The sequence below is a fragment of the Hippoglossus hippoglossus genome, chromosome 22 (assembly GCF_009819705.1).
Source record: "Hippoglossus hippoglossus isolate fHipHip1 chromosome 22, fHipHip1.pri, whole genome shotgun sequence".
Taxonomy (NCBI): Eukaryota; Metazoa; Chordata; class Actinopteri; order Pleuronectiformes; family Pleuronectidae; genus Hippoglossus; species Hippoglossus hippoglossus.
This window is the reverse complement of record NC_047172.1, coordinates 9342171-9360597: the sequence shown is the minus strand read 5'-3', so window position 1 is coordinate 9360597 and position 18427 is coordinate 9342171. Positions and strand designations below refer to the sequence as shown.

General features: G+C 42.7%; 3 protein-coding genes across 7 annotated transcripts in view; 1 reads left to right on the top strand and 2 right to left on the bottom strand.

Moving 5' to 3' along the window:
* Nucleotides 1-1203: 1203 nt before the first annotated feature.
* zbtb24 (zinc finger and BTB domain containing 24) lies at nt 1204-8559 on the bottom strand. 3 transcript variants are annotated; one of them, XM_034575410.1, is made up of 7 exons: nt 8163-8559; nt 5844-6669; nt 5146-5313; nt 4845-4928; nt 4678-4761; nt 4488-4569; nt 1204-3831 (listed from the first exon to the last, which is right to left on the bottom strand). In XM_034575410.1, the coding sequence occupies exons 2-7, from the start codon at nt 6637-6639 to the stop codon at nt 2979-2981; spliced, it is 2067 nt and encodes a 688-aa protein (XP_034431301.1). In that variant the 5' UTR covers nt 6640-6669; nt 8163-8559; the 3' UTR covers nt 1204-2978. The 3 variants fall into 3 exon arrangements, with proteins under 3 accessions (XP_034431301.1, XP_034431300.1, XP_034431302.1); XM_034575409.1 differs by lacking the exon at nt 8163-8559 and having other exon boundaries at nt 5844-6807; XM_034575411.1 differs by lacking the exons at nt 4678-4761; nt 4845-4928; nt 5146-5313; nt 8163-8559 and having other exon boundaries at nt 1887-3831; nt 5844-6810.
* On the top strand, nt 7992-11470 carry ddo (D-aspartate oxidase). Of its 3 annotated transcripts, none has more exons than XM_034575415.1 (5): nt 7992-8076; nt 9579-9774; nt 9922-10030; nt 10124-10300; nt 10506-11470. In XM_034575415.1, exons 2-5 carry the CDS (start codon nt 9603-9605, stop codon nt 11062-11064), a joined length of 1017 nt encoding a protein of 338 aa, XP_034431306.1. In that variant the 5' UTR covers nt 7992-8076; nt 9579-9602; the 3' UTR covers nt 11065-11470. The 3 variants fall into 3 exon arrangements, with proteins under 3 accessions (XP_034431306.1, XP_034431305.1, XP_034431304.1); XM_034575414.1 differs by having other exon boundaries at nt 7999-8076; nt 9568-9774; XM_034575413.1 differs by lacking the exon at nt 7992-8076 and having other exon boundaries at nt 9417-9774.
* Nucleotides 11471-11500: 30 nt separating this feature from the next.
* LOC117755541 (SAM and SH3 domain-containing protein 1-like) overlaps nt 11501-18427 on the bottom strand; it is a 47628-nt gene continuing 40701 nt past the window's right edge. The window contains 10 exon segments of the mRNA XM_034575416.1: nt 11501-13236; nt 14548-14679; nt 15029-15182; nt 15669-15758; nt 15760-15876; nt 15959-16128; nt 16394-16526; nt 16629-16772; nt 16862-16936; nt 17855-18255. Coding sequence (XP_034431307.1) covers nt 12428-13236; nt 14548-14679; nt 15029-15182; nt 15669-15758; nt 15760-15876; nt 15959-16128; nt 16394-16526; nt 16629-16772; nt 16862-16936; nt 17855-18255 — 2225 coding nt within the window. The 3' untranslated portion in view covers nt 11501-12427.

The window sequence follows — 18427 nt, the reverse complement described above, 5'->3', positions numbered from 1 at the left end:
AGCAGCTCAATATTCACGTCAGATTCTTTTCCTGTAGATACAGAACCTTGTGTTTTGATGGCGTGTAATCAAACTTTGACGCCACGCCACCGAATTTGGTACTTAAAACCCTTTTCTGATCAATATAAACATTAAAGTATATATTATATAGGCCTAGTGTGTTTTTTTCCTTTCATATGTTTATTATAACAGTTTATCATCAGTAGAATGATCATTACAAGAGCATCAGTGTTTACAGCTGTAGTTATCACCCCTCGTGTCCAGAGTGAAATCACCAGTCGCACCGAGGCGCTCAGGGTGAAGATGGTTGCAGAGGAGGAGGTGATTCTCCTGCAGGAGGAGCTGGACGCCGCCCGACAGATGTTGACCAGCTGCCAGGCCGAGTGCAGCCGAACCAAGAGGCTGCTCGGCAGGAAGGTGGGGAGTCTTCACTGCTGCACAAACATGGACTGTAGAGGAACACACATACACACACTTAGAGACTGAACCCAGAACCTAGGAACTATGATGGTCCACTCCAAACACTGTAACACTTGCTCTCAGACGGAGGAGCTGCAGGAGGCCCGGCATCAGTCTGCACAGGAGACTCACAGCAGACAGGAGCTGGAGACGTATCGAGTGCAGAGGCTGGAGGAGATGAGAGCTGATGTGGAGGACAGAGACGGGCAGCTCAGAGATCTCAGCCAGCAGCTGGACAGAGGAGGCAGGATGAGCCAGATACAGAGACACCGCAGCGCCAAAGAGATCCGACAGGTGAGATGGAAGAGCAACAGACTCCAGAGAACACAGCAGAACACAAGTGATACACCAGGTTCTGTAGGTTTAAAACTTTTAATGAGTAAAGCATAAAAGGGATTTTCTGATGATTTCATTAGTTTTTTCTGAAAAGTTCAATATCACCAACATTTGGTTTTCAATTAACAGTGACAATAGGAATTAAATGATTTAGATAAAGGCTAATTGTCAGATAAATCTATGTATATATAATTTAAATTATTTAAACAGTGAAGAACTTTTGATTTTGATTAAAAGATTTATAGACCCTTTTTGCATTTTAGTACTTGAAGTGAAGAGAACGCTCAAGATTAGGATTTTTGCCTCATAAAAAGGTTCATGACTTATTTTTTAAAAAACATACGTGGAGCATTATCAGTGTTTCATCAGTACGACGAGCTACTAAAAGAATTAAAAGAACATCTGTATCAAATTTCATGTCAATCAATTTAATAATAGTTCATGATGAAGAAACAAAACTTTAAAGGTCAAGTAATAAAAATATGTGTGTGTAGGTGAAGGAGCAGCTTCACCAGGAGCGCTGCATCAAACAAGAAGCTTTTCAGCAGGTGGAGAAGCTGAAACACCAGGTGAACGACATGGGGGCGGCTTTCTCCAGGCGCACCTCTACAGCAGGTACAAACTTTGGTCTCTACACCCTGGACGGTTTCTCCTGTCTTACAAGTTTCTCCATTTGCTTCAGGTAATTCCCAATTCTCTCCGTGTCTGTCACAGGGCAAAGCAGGACGTGCTTCACGCTGTCAGTCAGCAGATTGAGCTCTAGAGGTCCCTCAGCAGGTACTGAAACCAGCACAGAGCAATAACACTTCCATCTCAGAGCACTGGAGAGACTTTTTTCCACATAGAATATAATATACAAGCTGCTCATGCGGATCAGAAGCAAAATGAGATGATCCAGACGCTCGTAACTTGTCATGATGAGATCTGAAAATCTATTATTGCACATATTTCCTCCTGCAGTGTGAGAGTTCAGCCTCTGCTCCGTGTCTCTCTCAGGTCTGCACAGGGTCAGTCGGCAGCAGTCGGCCCTGCAGCTCGGCAGCTTCGCCAACCCTGCCGCGCTTCAGGACTCTGCCACCAGACACCAGAGAGCGGACACAGCCAGGAGTCGGTCGAACACGAGAATAGACAGAGCCACAGCAGTGAGTGAGACTCCAGCAGCACGGCAGCGTCACACAGAGAGAAAACAAGCGAGTTCAACTGAAGTTTAAACTCCCACGTGTTCTGTTGAGAAGTGAACGAAGAAGCTGAATGTGAAGTTGACATAACAGAAACTGGTTTTCAGCTCCTCTATTGTTTCTACAGATATAAATACAGAGTTTGTTGACAGAACCAGGAAGTGTCGAAGATTTGTAATGTGAAGTTTTCTCCAGGGACTTGGGATAGTTGCATAATAACAGAGAAATACATGCAACAAACTGTCGATGTCCTATTTAGGTTCTGTAACATTGTCTTTGGATAAACACCGGCAGTGTTTTTCTTTCTCTTCCAGGATCCGTCTCGCCTGCGCGTCCTGACTGCAGACACGTTACTACCAGAGCTGTGAGACGCAGAACGTTCCCCCCCGGGGTAATTTCAAGAAGCCATGGAGTTGTTGAGCGAGTTTTTCCAGCTGTCTAATATGCAGAATGCTGCTGATTTATTGTTTGTCTGAACAAAGTCCAATAAACTCTATTTCAAAAAGCCAAGATGTAAACCGTTTTCATCTTATTATCTTATCATCTCTTATTATCCATCGCATTTTACACTGCACAAGTCTGACATGAAACTGTTTGTTCTAAGTAAATTTGAGCTGATTGTAAATTGTGAAATGTTGTGATCTTTAATACAAAATGTCACCAAATTCTTTTTAAATGTTTGCTTATTAAATTCAGACCAAAAATAAAATAAATTGATATGTGTGTGTGTGATCATTAAACTGCATGTGAACTAAAGACAAATAAATGTTTTCCACTTTGTCATAATTTGACTTTTGTTATTCTCAAATATCAATATCAGCCTCAAAAATAATTTCCAGAGTTGCATATTATTTAATTTTGCTCTCACAACATATGATTGTAAATCCATTGCTCTACAGTGGGAAAAGCAGTCAAACCAGTCTGTTACACTGGTGTACTGTAGCAGCATGTTTCAGTTTAGATTCATCAGCGTCACATTCACGTCCTCCGTCAGCCGGGCCGCTCTCAGCCCTCCTGCGGGAGCCCGGTGGTGTACAGGTAGGAGACGGTTCCTGCCTGGATCTGAAAGGTTTGTCCCTGGATGTGGTGGCTGGAGATCTGCTCGCTGGTCTGGCTGATGGAGATGGGCTGGCTGCTCTGGCTGCTGATGTGAATGGCCTGACTGTGCTGCTCCCTGCCCAGCTGCTGGAGCGGCTGCTGCATCACCTGCAGCTGCGGGACGGGGCGCTGTGCGAGCTGAAGGGGCTGCGGGGGGCCGTGGTGGGACTGCAACTGCTCCATCGCCTCTTTACTCAGAGTGATGACATGCATCTGCTCCGACTGGTGCGTCATCTGTCCCTCCAGCATGCTGACGGTCTGAATCTGAGGGCCGTGGTCCACCATGGCACCCTGAGAGACCAGCGCCACGTTCTGCATGTGTCCCGACGGCTGGGTGAGGAGGGTGAGTCGAGAGTCGGATGATTCTGCCGTCTCCCCTTCTGTGGTGATGATGCTGATCTCCTGCTCCTGACCCGGCACAAAGTTTATGTTATTCATATCTCCGGTCACCACCAGCTGGATCTCCTGCTCGGAGCCGGAGGGGAGCTGGTACTGCTGAAGCTGCAGGATGTTGCGAACCTCCTCCTGAGGTGCTGCCGATGCTTCTGCTGCCGTGTCTGACGAGGACTCAGTGGACGCCGCTCGCTCCTTCCTGTGGGTCTTGGTGTGAGTTTTCAGATTGTCCAGACGAGTAAAGGACAGGTTGCAGGAGGAGCAGGTGAAAGGTTTCTTTCCGGAGTGAGAGGTGACGTGTCGTCTTCTCGCACTGGGGTCTGAGAAGGACTTGTTGCAGATGGGGCACTCGTATGGTTTCTCACCTCTAGAAAAGAAGACACACACAATCACTGGTTTTAACTGAAGATAAACCTCTATTTATTTATTTATACATTCATTTCATCACTCCACACAAACCCACTGCTTCAGAAATATCTCTTTGAAAAACTAGAACTATCTCATGTCTGCAGCCAAACGCTCCAACAGAAGACCACTGCCACTGTTAAAATAAACTGCATAGAGAAACTTGGACTGAAGACTGTGATGAAATCCAAATGTAAAATGGTCAAAAGGAATATTGAATGGAATTTTTTTATTTATATTTTTAATTCGAGTTGTATTTTTTCCCTGTATTTTTATTTACTAATACAGCATCAATAAAATAAATAAATTTCACATTTGTGTCCACTATAAACTGCATTTACTCTCCTTTTAGCTCTGTTTTTGGTCTCCACCAACCAAAGAAAAACATCGGGCTCTTTAGCTACGAAACATTCTGATGTTTTACACACAAAACATCATGCTGACAGTGAGTTAAAAGATGCTAAAATGATCTGTAGAGCTGACGAGAAAATTTGTAACTGAATCTCGTTCCGTCACCACATGTAGTGATTGGATCCAATGCTAATAAATAAATGTTTATTATAGCTGCTGAATTAAAGTCATTACAACAAAGTAAAATTCCAATAACTCATTTCTCACCTGTGGATGCGGATGTGAGTCTGCAGTGTGCTCTTGGTTGTAAAACACTTCCCACAAATCTCACATGTGAAAGGCTTCTCCCCTGTGAAAACAGTATTCACGTGAACACTGTTGTTAGTGCGATGACGTAAGTTTTAAATGTCTCACTATTTATCCACAGATCTGTCGAAGAAGCTCAGTCTGATTTTACCTGTGTGAGTTCTCAGGTGTTTTTTCAGCTGAGCCGTGTCCAAAAACTTGTGATGACACTGAGCACATTCCGGCAACGATTTACCTTTAATCAAAAAATATATATATATATTGAGCCTTTAAAGTGACAACATTAGAATACACGTGCTGAATGGATTTGATTCTCACCTGTATGAACTCTGTAATGACTTTTAAGTTGCCTCTTCTGAGTGAAAGTCTTTCCACATTTATCGCAGTTGAAGGACTTCTCCTCTGTTGATACGAGTGAAATAACAACAATATACAGTTCAGCAAGAGAAACACTAACAGATTAAAGAATTTGATTGGTTAACAGAAGTAATAATCTGGATATTCATTCATTTTAATTCATTTTCTGAAAATGCAGTTTTCTCAAGAATGATTCAACATTCCTCTGACTTGACTAAAACACCAGAATATAACACAGAGCACTAGCTTCCTCAGATCGTACCTTTGTGGAGGTTCATGTGCTCTCGCAGGGTGTGTTTGGTGCACAGAGTCTTGGAGCAGATGGTGCAAACGAACGGCTTCTCTCCGGTGTGGATGCGCTGGTGAACGAGCAGCGTGTGCTTCTGGGTGAAACTATTCCCACAGACCTGGCACCGGAAAGGCTTCTCTCCTGAGGGAGCAGAGGGACATACAGGGAAGTTACAATGGTGAATATACAGGTGGAAGGTGCAGCATCCCCAGCAGAGTAATACACACATCATTTGATCAGTCAACTTACCACCCTTTCCTAAAAGAATAAACGCCTGGAAACAAACCATTGCTCCAGTGATATCTATCTATCTATCCCTCTATCCATCCATCTATCTATCCAACTAGCCTCATGTGCTCCAAGGAAAATCCTGTTTATCTTGTATACATCATTAATATTCTTATTGTTCTCCACGTTTAAATTGCATGTTTACTTATTTATTATTAATACTGATGCTTCCTATTTTCACTCTAGCTCTTTCTGCAACTTTCAACCTTGTGGGACAAATAGAGGATTATCTCACTTTATTATCTTATGTGTTGAGGGGCATAAAGGAATAAAAGACTAAACTATAACAGTAAGACTTCATTTGTAATAAACTGTAGTCAGAAAGGAGGATTGCGTCTCTTGGATTAAAACCAACAACCTATTCTTATCCTTTCCGTGTTTACCTGTGTGAGTTCTTTGATGAATTTTGAGGAAGAGGTGGTTTTTAAACACTTTGTCACAGTCCTCACATCGAGCCTCCGTGTTTGGATATTTTCTTTTCCTCCCTCTTTTCTTAGGCTCTTTGTTCACTGCTGTGTCCTGGTCGCCTTTGTAACTCTTGTACTTGATTGGAGGCCTGATTTTGCGTTTGCTCTGTCGGCTCTGGGGCCCTGGTGGGTTATAATCGGAATCGCCTTCAGGTAGCAAGTCCACATCTCCAGCCCGTCGCTCCTCTGAGCCCTCGCACGGTCCACTTCTCTCCTCCAGCTTCTTCACTGACACGTCCTCATTTTTCTTTGGCCGTCCTCTTTTGCGTTTGGACAGATCGGGCACCTTGGCTTTGTCACCTCTAACCCCTGCTGCAGAGCGTGTGAGTTCAGCGAGCGCTCTGACAAGGTCGCCGACCTCCATGAGATGAGCCGTGGCCAGGAGCTGCTCAGCGGAACTCTCCTCCAGGGACACACGTGCACTGTAGATGAACTCCAGCACAGCAGAGAACATCTCAGCTTCCATCCCGCCCAGTGCAAAGGTCGAGCGGCTGATGTGATCTCCTGATGTGAACATGAGGGAGAAGTACTCGCTGCTCGCTGCCAGCAGAGCTTTGTGCGCCCTGAAGTGCACGTCCCCCACAACTAAAGTGACATCGCACAGGAGGTCCCTTTTCCTGAGGTTGTTGAATTTGCTCAGGATGCTCTGCTCATGTGAATCTGAATGAACGGCAGTGAGGGTTGAAGATGAAGCTGTTGTTCTCTGAGACATCTTCCCCCTCGAAGATGATCCCTTCTGCTCCTGGAGAAAAAACAGAGCAACAGTGCAAAAGACTGAGTGAAGGGAACATTTGTGTGGATTTAAATTTACTGACTTAATTTTATTAACATTGAATTAACTACTTGTACAAGTACCTCTGGCAGGGGCCTCTTAACTGTTCCAGACTCTCAGCTAAAGACTAAGAGAGACAGAGCTTTTGAGATAAGAGCTCTGAGGCTCTGAGGAAATACAGCAGGCTGAGTCAGTAGCTTCCTTTAAATCATAGCATCTTTATTGTATTTCATTCCCTGATTTTACCAAATTCTAGTTTTATTATTGTAATGAGTTTTCTTGCTTGAATTTCAGTGTTTGCATTCTTGTATATATTATTTAATGCATTCTTACTTGTGTCCTTTATTTGTGAAGCGCTTTGGAACTTTTTATTGAGAAGTGCTATATAAAATAGATCTTCTTAAAGGTATTATTACTTACTCCATGTGTATTCATTTATCTCTGGCTCAATCAATTATTATGTTTTCTTATTGATTAATTATTATTATTAACAGTTTAATCCTATACGTTTTAAATACTGTGACAGTTTATAGATCGAAATCTCAAATTAAAAATGAGTGAAAAAGAATCCAGAAACATTGAAAAGCTGTAAATAGGCGTCTGACATTCTCCCACAATAAGCAGAATAAACGTTACATTTTTAGTCAAAATGAATCGAGTTTATCACAGCGGCAAAACCAGACTCCAATTTCAAAAACCGTTAAAAAACATTTGGTTTTGCGGTACGTGTCTATACTAAATATTATGGTAGGAGTATTCAGCAAAATAAAAGAAAAAGCCTAAATTTTCTCTGAAATACAGTTTGTAGTCAAGAGCTATTTTTCCCATCCATTGTTATTTTATTTTGTTGAATAGTTAGAATCTTTTATTCATTCATTACTCGCAGTTTCTTAAGATTGAAACTTTAGCTTGAAACTTATATTTTCAAAATAAATGGGGAAAAAACCCAGAGGGGATTGCTTGCAAATACATTGAGTCATTCCGGAAAGAATATTATTTTTAAAAAGGGCAAAGACGAAGGCCTTAATCAAAACAGCAAGACAGGAGAAATATCACTGTATTAACTTTCTTGCCATTTGCTTGAATCATCAATAAAACAAATCATCATTATTACCTTATTAGTTCTAAATGTGCAACAATGAATGTCAAATTTACACATTAGAATAATTATATTGATGTCAGAAATATAATTATTTCATTAAGATTATCACTGTATAATATATGTGTTAAAATGCTTTTATTATGAAATCCGTTTTACACACTCTTACCGTAATACCGTGTATAGACGGTACTAGAAAACAAAGTGGTGAATCTTGGCTGTGCTCAGATGTGGAGACTGTTTTAACATCTGTAAATCACCAGATGTGGATCGATTCAGTGTTAGTGAATGAAACCATATCAATAACTCGGTGTCTTTTTAATCAAGCATTTCGCAGTATTTTCCACATTTATACGAAGTTTACCTGCCAATGTTTTCAGATCAGATCCTGAGCGCTGATGTGAACAAGTTAGCAAAACAAGCTAACTCACACCGTCTGTGTCAGTGCAGCCGCTGCTAGCCAAACACAGCTAGCTAGCAGGAGTATAAACACACTGCACTGGATTAAATCATGTGTGTTCCAGCGATTTAACTCTCAGCACCAGGACCTAAACGGATAAAACCTCTGAGTAATTTCAAACAGTGAGCTTTCAGGACCTTACCTTCGTCTCTGTCGGGGCGGAAGTCGTGAGTGAGGAACTATCGCGAGATGGGACGAGATCCGCGTGCAGCTGATCTACACATGATGTGGATCTGAGAAGCTGCTGATCTGAAACCATCAGGCCTTTTATAAATCTACTTTTCCATTTACTTCACGAACAGACATTTAATATCTATTTTATTCTCTGGATATTAGTTTAAAATGTTAAAACAACTCGTAATGAGAAATGAAATGTGCGGACGGGTTGTTTTTTATTATTGTTCATTCAAATAATTTGAAATAAATGTATTTAGCACCTGCACTTCCTGTAAAGACAATAAAACACTGTCAGTCTTCTGCAGGAACTGAAGGAGAAAATTGAAAGGTGGGTGACGATCTGTCTCCTCTTCAAGTTCATGATTATCAAATATATCTGACGGATAAAACTTTCAATCAATGAATCGATTACTACACTACTTGTAGCAGCTGATGTTTTTATGGAATGATCTAGTTATTACTTTCTGTGTTGATCAACCTGTATTTGTTTTGCAGTTATTAGTTCATTAATCTATCAATAAATAGAAAAATGAACACTTATCAATAATCAAACAGTGATCATCTACTTATTTAAGAAATGTAAGAACAAATACTGCTTTTGCAGAGAGTATCACGGCAAAGTGAGTATGTTTGAGCTATAAAGGAAATGTATTTTTTTTCCTAATTTTCAAACAGTTTGTAGCGTATTTATTATTTGATCAAGAAAAAGTAAAATCAACCGATCGGTTTGTGTGAAAAATGAAAACACCCTAGTCTATAAATAATAATTAAAATGCTCTTCAGTAGCACAAATTATACTTTACATACAGCGAGTACATTTTTCTCGTAATCTTTTACTCAAATAAGATTTATGAATGCGTGACTAAATGCAATAGAATATTTTCACTGTGTTTAAACTTTTACATTCTCAAACCTTTGTACCAGTCCAACTGGTTAGTGTCTGTTATGTAACACGTTATTACAGAAACACGCCCCCTGCACTGACATGAGGCTTTATGGGTTTGATCCTCGACCCTCTGCCGCCACTTCCAGCAATAATAAAGACTTCAAGTTGTGGATTAACTCCCGAAGAGCCCAGTTATATCAAAGGTTGTCTTGCAGGCAGCGTTGGACACGATTGTTCCGCCTCCATTTTACCTCCAGGTTTGAGACACAGGCCCGTTCATCATGACAAGCGTGAAGGTCGTGGTGGTGGGAGCAGGCGTGATCGGCTTCTCCACCGCTGTCTGCATCGCCGAGGCTCTTCCTTCCTGCTCGGTCACTCTGCTGTCGGAGAAGTTCAGCCCGGACACCACCAGTGATGGAGCTGCAGGGATCCTGTTTGCTGGAAAGTTCCCAGGTATGCAACAATATCTCTCCCATCATTTCAAAATGTTGTGTTGCCACTGCAGTTTCACCAGAGTGGTGACATATTTAAAGATTCAAAATCCACTGTTAAAGTAAATATGCAGCACACATTGGTTTTAGACATTGGTTTCTCTATTAGATATTCCCTTGGAAAGACAAAGGCTCTGGTTCAAGGACAGCTTTGATCACCTGTTGGCCATCGCTCAATCCCAACACTCCCCAGAGGCCGGAGTAATGCTGAGCTCTGGGTAACAATTGGTGCCATAAAAGAAGCGACTGATAAGCCAGATTAAAACCGATCTCTTGGCACCTTGTGATTTTTCTTTTCCATTTCCTTCCAGCTGGCAAATTTTCAAAGAGGTTCCGGCGGATAAAGTTCCCTTCTGGTCAGAGTTTGTGATCGGCTTCCGACTCATGACCGGCCGCGAACTGAGACGGTTCCCAGATCATACGTTTGGCCAGGCGTTCACCACCATCAAATGTGAATGTTCCAGCTACCTGCCGTGGCTGGAGAACAGGTTTGTCCAGGAACCATCATAGTTTACGTCGATTCACATAACTATATGTGATGCTGGAATGCAATTTTCTTCTTTAAAATAGTAAATCCCGAATAAACGCCTTTGCTGGTTGCAGTTAAAGATTCTGTTTGGAATCTACTAAGTTAAATAAATTCCTTATAATGTGTTGTAGGTGTATAACTTTTGTCTTACATGTTTTCTACAGGTTCAAAAGAGCTGGAGGTCAAGTGCAGCAGAGGAAAGTCGACAATCTCCAGGAATTAAGCAACAGCTACGACATCATTGTCAATTGCTCTGGTTTGGGCTCCAAGCTGCTGGTGGGCGACACCCAGGTCTACCCCGTCAGAGGCCAGGTCCTCAAGGTGGAGGCGCCCTGGCTGCAGCACTTCATCCGAGACGGAGATGGAAAGACTTACATCTACCCCGGCATACACAGTGTCACTGTCGGCGGCACGAGGCAGGAGGGGGACTGGCGACTAGAGGTGGACGAGGGAGACACCAAGAGCATCCTGGAGCGCTGCGGCAGGCTGGAGCCGTCCATCAGCAAAGCCAAAGTTCTCAGCGAGTGGGTGGGTCTGCGCCCGAGCAGGAGGAACCCGAGGGTGGAGAGGGAGCTGGTGCAGCTGCAGGGCCGCCAGGTACCAGTGGTCCATAACTATGGCCACGGGGGCTGGGGAGTCACTCTGGCCTGGGGCACCGCCCTGGATGCGATGAGGCTGGTCCGACAGTGCCTCAGTGAAAAGCCTGCTCGAGCTAAACTGTGAACTGAACCTGGATATTTTGCACAGACAACACTTTAAAGAACAAGTACACAACTGCTGAAATATTTAAATCAATGATACACAACATATCAACTGATCAGAACTTATTAAATGCTTTAAAGTTATATATCTACTGTAGCTTTTACATTGTTTAGTATAAAAAGACAATGAAAAAAATTTAATACTTTACTGACATCTGGGGTAAATGATTCTTCGGATTCGTTATAAGGGAAGGCAATAATTTTGATAAGAGATTTACTTCATTCAAATAAAAAACTTTATTGATGTAGAAGTGTGATTAGCATTATATAAAGCTCATATATAAAAACCTTTATTGATAAATTAATTGCTGAATTTGAAAATACTGTACATTAATTGATATGAAACTGATGTGAAATTAAAAACAAATGTTTGAGTGCAATTGTTAAACTACTCAACTTTAAACTGTTTGTATATTGTACCTGTTTGCCACAACACTGCTAATTGTTTATTGTGCCAACAACATTAAACATTTCATTTTCCTGTCATTACTTGAAATCACAAGACACAAGAATCCACACGTTTCTCTTAATAACGGTTTGTCTGGAAACTTATGTTCTTATTTATGCTGCTCATCTGTCGGTCAGTAAAGATTTGACTCGTCACAGCAGAAAAACATGTGACACAGAAAACATTAACAACCAGACTCAGTAGAGGGCACACTTCTACCAAAGTCCTTAACTTGAATCAAGCTGCACCACATCTCACACTCTCAATCTGCATCCTTCCATTAAGTTTCATGGAAATCTGTTCTGATGTTTTTATGTAATCTTGCTTAAAAACCAACAGACGTACAATCCTTGGCGGAGGCACTAACCAGAATCTATTCAAGCGTCCCAGTGAGACGTGCCAGCCTCAACCAGGACCCTGACAGTGAAGCAGCTAAATGGAATCCATTCATTTTCCTACAGCGACATGTCAATGCCTCTTCTGTGAAAGTTACGACAAATAAACGGAGAAAACGTTTAACTTCAGTAAAATCGAAATAAAGAATAATTTCAATAAATATTTACTTATTTAAACATTTACTGTTTTTAAAAAGGCAGTTTCCCTGTAAAGATTGGATTTAGCTGAATGGGGAACATCTGGGACTGTGGTGTAAATAAATCTGCGATGTTTGTCATTCATTTGCATTTGCCCTCAGATCTTTTATGGCAGGCAACAGCGTTTTTTTCCCCCCAATAATATGTGGTTACATTTTCAGAAAGCAAGTTATTTGAAAACAAACACACACAAAAAATCTGTATTTCAAACATCTGGAATAAAAAACAACCAAAAAAACAGTGCCTATCCAACAGCAGCAATTTACATTTATAAAATCGGCACCTTACTGTGCTGTTGATGCCAAGAACTTTTCAGGAGGCGGCTCTACACTCTGGAGTCTCTCTTCCATCAATGAACCCAGATTCACTGACAGCTTCTTATTTCTTTTCATCTTCAGCCGACGGGCCTCAGAAGTGGCTGAAAGCGAATGGCCCTTCTTGTCCTCTGAGGAGATGTGGTTTGTGTAGTTGTAGATGCAGGAAGGTTCTGTCAGGGAAGGCATGGAGGACATATTCACAGGATGACTGGACCTTTCTTCTGGTTCTGTGGGCGGCAGCTTGAGGCGTGTGCTCTGTGTTGTTCCTCCTTGTTGAGGGTTTGGAAACACGCCGCACGCAGCCTTGTTTGCGGCGGTTGAAGACTGGGAGGATGGAAACAAGGGCATGAAATGCTTTTGAGGATTTGCTGTTTGCTCCGTGCTCTCCTCACTCTTGGAACTGGGGCTCAGATTCCAGACTTTAGGGTCAGAGAGTTTATTCCTCGGCTCTTTGTGGAGGCCTGACAGGGAGGAGCAGCGAACCAGCGGCTCCATCGCTGGGCTTCTCCTCAGCTCCATGCAACTCTGGCTCCTAGCAATGGTTCTGCTGGGAAGATGAGCTTTTGCTGAGCTCAGGGGACTTAAACTGTTCTTGGGGCATGTTAGTGATGGTAAGATACAAGGCTGCCAGTCTGGGTCACTGTGGAGTAAAGTCTTACTTGGGCTGTTGGAGGTCAGGGTCAAAGGGAGGGCAGGGTACTCGGGGGATGAGAGGAGGCTTGACGGGAAACCAGAGGAGGACCTGCTCATGGGCGAAGAAGTCTTTTTGTCCCTTCCTGAAACGAACAAGTGCAGTGTGCGCAGATCATGCAGTCAGCTGTGATACATATTCAATTCCAATACATCAATAACAGTGTTGGAAAAGAGAGGCGGATGCGAGAAAAGAAGCCCGACACATTAAACTAAAAATGAGTGATTGATGGCAGAAAAGAAGCAAGCAGTCAGGTCTGGTGAAGCATGGAGCAATTTATTCCTCACGCTCAACCAAGACAGAAACACACGTCAGAAAATGCTGAGGCTTTAGACCCTAAACCTGCCTCCTTTCATTCTGAAGTGTTAGAGTTTTACCTTTTCAATGTGTTTAGTCCTAAGTCGGCCTTTTGGTGCATTTACAATTATACAAAATGCCATATTTCAACAAGTACAATTATACGATTTAGTAAATATCTTAATTGTTCTGCAATGTGCAGTTCCCAGGCACATATTAAAATATTGTGCAACATTATTTTTTACCGGACTAAAAAAATATACACAAAAACCACAAACTCTTTAGAGAAATAAACTTTTACACGCGTGGCTGATCGGTTATTGTTCTCAAAACCACATGAACCTTTAGACATTCACAGAAGCCCTCGTTTACAGTTAGCACAACTCTTTGCATCTTTACAATTTTTTTAGACATAAGCAAACTACCGCAATGTATGATATAGTTATGAATAAAACAAGCATTCACAGTAAATATGTAATGCAATTACCGAGAAGAGTTATTTCTATCTATTTAAGTCTAGAGGTCTGTTTAAACACTCGTATCACACATCGGTTTCAACAGTCACCATTTCAGCAAACGCAAAAAACCCACCACACAACTCACAGGTGCAGATCTATTTGTGAGACTGAGTGTGAACCACGTCTGTGAAGGTCACTGCGGTTTTAAAATGATTCGAGTGAACTTTTGTGTACCGTTGCAACAGAGCACCTTGTGTTACCTCCTCTCTCTGCGTTGAGAATTATAAAATCAGAAAATGTAATGCTTGTAAAGAAAGGCAAGTAAGGTCAGTTCTCAAAAGCACTGAACAGACAAAAAAAACAGTTTGACTCGATGATGCAGAAACTGAAGAGAGAATGACTCCAAGAAGAAGATGCTTGGGAGAAAAAAAGAAAGAAAGAGAGAGTGCCAGAAGCAAATGTGACGACAGCAGAGTCTTTTCCAGAGGAGCATGAAAACTGAAGTTGGTGACTTGGAATGCTCGAGCGTCGAGAAGGACTGATCACCGTGCGAGTCTTTCTAGTGAAGGATGAGGCAGAGGAGGAGGAGGAGGAGGAGGAGGAGGAGGACAGTGTTCACAGGCGACTTAGACTGTCATTACCATTCTCCAGGTTCTCGTTGCTCTCGTAGCAGCCCGAGTCTCGCGGGGAGTCTCCCAGGAGGCCGCGCCTGTCCAGGAGCAGCTTCTCCTGTGAGCCTCCGGACTGACTGCCCCGCTCGGGGTCACTGCTACCTGCAAGGCACAACACCACCAGCAGGGGGCAGATGGTCACTTCTTGTGATCTCAAAAAGAGCCCTCAGTACATGTATGTATGGACTGGACTTTAACTTGGAAATAAAAGCTATCAGTTCTATAATACTGCTACAAAAAGAGGATCACATATGGTTAAATATCAGTTTCCACAGCAACAGGAGGTGACCCTTCATAAATCATTTTGTATGTATTATTTTGTCAAGGAGACACATTAAGATTGTACGTCCTAATAAATCCTGTAATATTTCAGTCCTATGTAAATATTACTAAATAAGACTGATTTGTATTTGAGAATATGTGAGTGCGTCTCATCGTGTTGGTAACTGACCCACCATCATACTCTGCAGCAGCTCCACGGCGGTGAGAAGCACTGCTCTGTGCTGGGGATCTCTAATGTTCAGCTCATCCAGGTCTTCCTCCTCCAGCAGCTTGAACGTGTCCAGATCCTCATAGCCGTTAAACAGGAAGGTGGGGAGATGCTCCTGTGGAAGGAAGAGACACAAACAGATCAATACACACGTTGTTAGAAAGTCATCATTCAAATTGATGTTATATTATTGAAATGATAAATGTTGTCGAATCTTTACTTAAGGAGTACTTCTTTAACGTTTTTAGGGAAATGCAAGTGTCCCCTTTCTTGCCAAGTTAGATGAGGAAATGAAACTTGAGCTCGCAGACACTTTTAGCTTAACTAACATGAGAAGAATTGAGCCTATTTTTAGTAAGAAAAATAAATCCACATTTAAACACATATAAAGCTCATGGACATGTTTATTCATATATTCCTCAACCTTGTGACACAGCTACTTTTCACAGTTTCTAGTCTTCATGCTAAGATAAGCTCACTGCCTCCAGGTTGAAGCTTTATATGTGTACAGTCCCCAGTCTTTTATTTTTCTCGACATAACTCTTTCATTTCTTTTTAAAAGCTTATTCTTTGTATTGTCTTGAGACAGGATTTTTATTACTTTGAGGTTGATGCGATCGAGCAGCTCCTCCACAGAGGTCGGTTTGGGTTGCCGGGCCCGCCTCCTCCTGCGCGTCTTTTTGGGCTTCGCCCTCCTCTTCATTCAGCACATCCACGTAAATGAACTTGAAGGTGCCGACTTTGCCGTTGAGCATCCCCATCCACGTGCCCATCGGTGGCTTACTGATGATGTCAATGACGTCGCCACACTGAAAGGAAAACCACAAGTGAGGTTTTAGGTTTATTTAGAAGACATCAGCTCATAACGGGGGATTTTGTACGTGGTCGAACCTTCAGTTTGAGGGAGTCAGTGTCGTAGGGACTGGGGGTGAAGTCAGTATGAACCAGAGCTCGTCCACAGAAGGGTCCGCGGTACGGCAGCTCGTCCTCCTCCCCGTCCTCTGACTTCACACTCTCTCTGTTGCTGTTGGAGGAGTCAGTGGTGCCCACCGTCTGACCACCTACACAAACCACACGGCTCTGTTAGTACTTGAAAATATTTTTGAGAGTTGACAGATGTTTTACAAAAAAAGGTTTTGGACGATCCAAGAGGGGATTTATCGTCCGTTAAACATTTGGTCTGATAAACACCAGACGTCTGAGTAGCCAAGGCCGAGTTAAAACTAACACATACTAACATTATTTGTATTAAATTAGTACACCAAGGTCTGCCCCCTACACACACACACACACACACACACACACACTGTAAACACACTGACTTACTCATTGAACTCTGCCCACTGAGAGAGCTCCTCAGACTCTCTACAGACCCTCCTGGTTTCAGTTTGGGTTTCTCCAAAGTGTTCGAGTCTATCTGAGGGGAGTGAGGGCAGCTGGATATGCGATCTGGACTCGACTAAAATACAGAGAAGAAAACAACAACAAATAATTACCCATTACCTTCAAAATATTGTGGCAGAACCAAAGTATTTCAATGTAATATCGGGACTGGTCTCACCTGTTCAGACAGAGAACTGTGGTATCTCTTGGATATGTGTTTTCTCATCGTTTCCCTCACAGACTTGACCTTTTTGCCCAAAGAAATACGTGATGTTGGTGGAGACTTTACAGTGTCTCGCACTCCACCGTCTCCATGTTTGTTCTGAATTACATACAAAGAAGCAGTAGATAAACAAACACATTCATCTTGATTCAGTCTATGGAAATGCAGGAGGAATGACAGTAACGTACGGTGGGGTCACTGTCAGGCATGACTGTGAGCGCCGAGCGGTTGGTCAGGTCAAATCCTCCAAAGCTACAAGCTCTCTGTGAAAACAAGGGAACCTCAAATCAGAGATGTAGCTAAAGGTGGGGGTGTCTATACTGAATACATTGAAGTGTTACTGGGCCCAATCTTTGAATTATATTAAAATGAGGCTTCAAGTGACAATTATTACATTCTAGATAATTGTTTTGGTTAAAAAAAACTGTGAAAAAGAGGATTAGAATCTCTAAAAGCCCAAAGTGTTGACAAGCCACTAAACATTCAGCCCCAAGACATCAGTGCTCAAATCCAAGTTGAGTCACAAGTCCGACCCAGTGCCTGACTCAATTATATCAACACTGTTGTCCAAACAATAATTAAAAACCCAAATTACAAGAAATGAGTGTCACAGGTGAAAAGCAGCACATGTTCACGGATGAGAAGCTGAAACAAGGAAATGTTCGTCAGGTGAGGCAGCTGCCGGTTCTGTGTCTCCATGACGCTACAGTTGGCAGTGGGTATCTGACCCAAATGGTCCTGCAGCAGCTCAGGTGACCACAGGTCCACATGTGGTATTCCTGATTTCTTATTATACGACCATGAACTGAATACCAGACAATGTTAGAACTAAAATAAGCATGGATATTATAGCATGCATGTTGTCTGAACTCTATCTTATATTGGGTCAGCCTTCCTTTCGGTGTAGGTGGTGGAGCAGTGTACTCAGGGGGGATTGGTGCAGAGAACACTGTCTCGTACCAGTTTTGTTGGGCATTGATGTGATTACTGAAGGATTTAGAAAAACGGATTGGAGAGGATTTAATATGTACGATCAGTGTGTGTCTGTCGGCAACTGGATATTTCGGTGATGACTGAGGCAAAGAATTTCCCATGTGGGTGAATTGAGTCTTTCTAGGTGGAGTGTAGTAACTTAAAATTAGAGCTAGACTCTGTTTGGAAGTAGGGGCTCCGGTACTCACCCCGTGGTGGCCGAGTGGGTTGAGGATACGGTGACGGAGCTCTCCTTCGGTCACCGAGCGAGCGATTTTGAGCTCCTCCTCATTGCAGCCCTCAGTTTCAGAAAAGGAAGAGGCCCTGCCCTCGCCTGCCTCCCTCACCTCCCCCGTTCCACTCGCCTCCTGATGAACTGGGCTCTCGCTGGACTTCCTGAAGGCCTGGAAGATTTTCTGGCTGCTGCATGTGTCCAGACTGCTGGAGGAGGGGGAGGTGGTCAGGCTGTCAGAGTCCCGGTCATATATGAGCTGCTCCTGCAGAGCTGAAGCCAGCAGGTCCATGGGGCAAACTGCAGGCTTCTTCAACACACCCGAGTACAGGGAGGCGGCGGCATCTTCACAGGGAAGACCGTCTGTGTTCAGGCTCTCTGTGTAGGTAGAAAGAAAAGAGTGGATGGGAATTAATTATGTGATATAGCAAACTCATCTCATGCAAACAAATACAGTTGAACTCTTGGTAAATATCAGATCTATCTAGAGTAGTCATGTCAGCCAAGGCCAGTTCTATGGTATGTTAACTTTCTAAGCACATCAAACTAT

Coding starts and splice junctions, on each gene's coding strand:
- zbtb24 (XM_034575410.1), bottom strand. CDS start 6,639: ATGTCTCAGAGAACAACAGCTTCATCTTCAACCCTCACTGCCGTTCAT. Junction 4,929..5,145: donor GCACATGAACCTCCACAAAG/GTACGATCTGAG, acceptor TCGTATCAACAG/AGGAGAAGTCCTTCAACTGC. Junction 4,570..4,677: donor ACACCTGAGAACTCACACAG/GTAAAATCAGAC, acceptor CTGTTTTCACAG/GGGAGAAGCCTTTCACATGT.
- ddo (XM_034575415.1), top strand. CDS start 9,603: ATGACAAGCGTGAAGGTCGTGGTGGTGGGAGCAGGCGTGATCGGCTTC. Junction 10,031..10,123: donor GGAGTAATGCTGAGCTCTGG/GTAACAATTGGT, acceptor ATTTCCTTCCAG/CTGGCAAATTTTCAAAGAGG. Junction 10,301..10,505: donor CTGCCGTGGCTGGAGAACAG/GTTTGTCCAGGA, acceptor TGTTTTCTACAG/GTTCAAAAGAGCTGGAGGTC.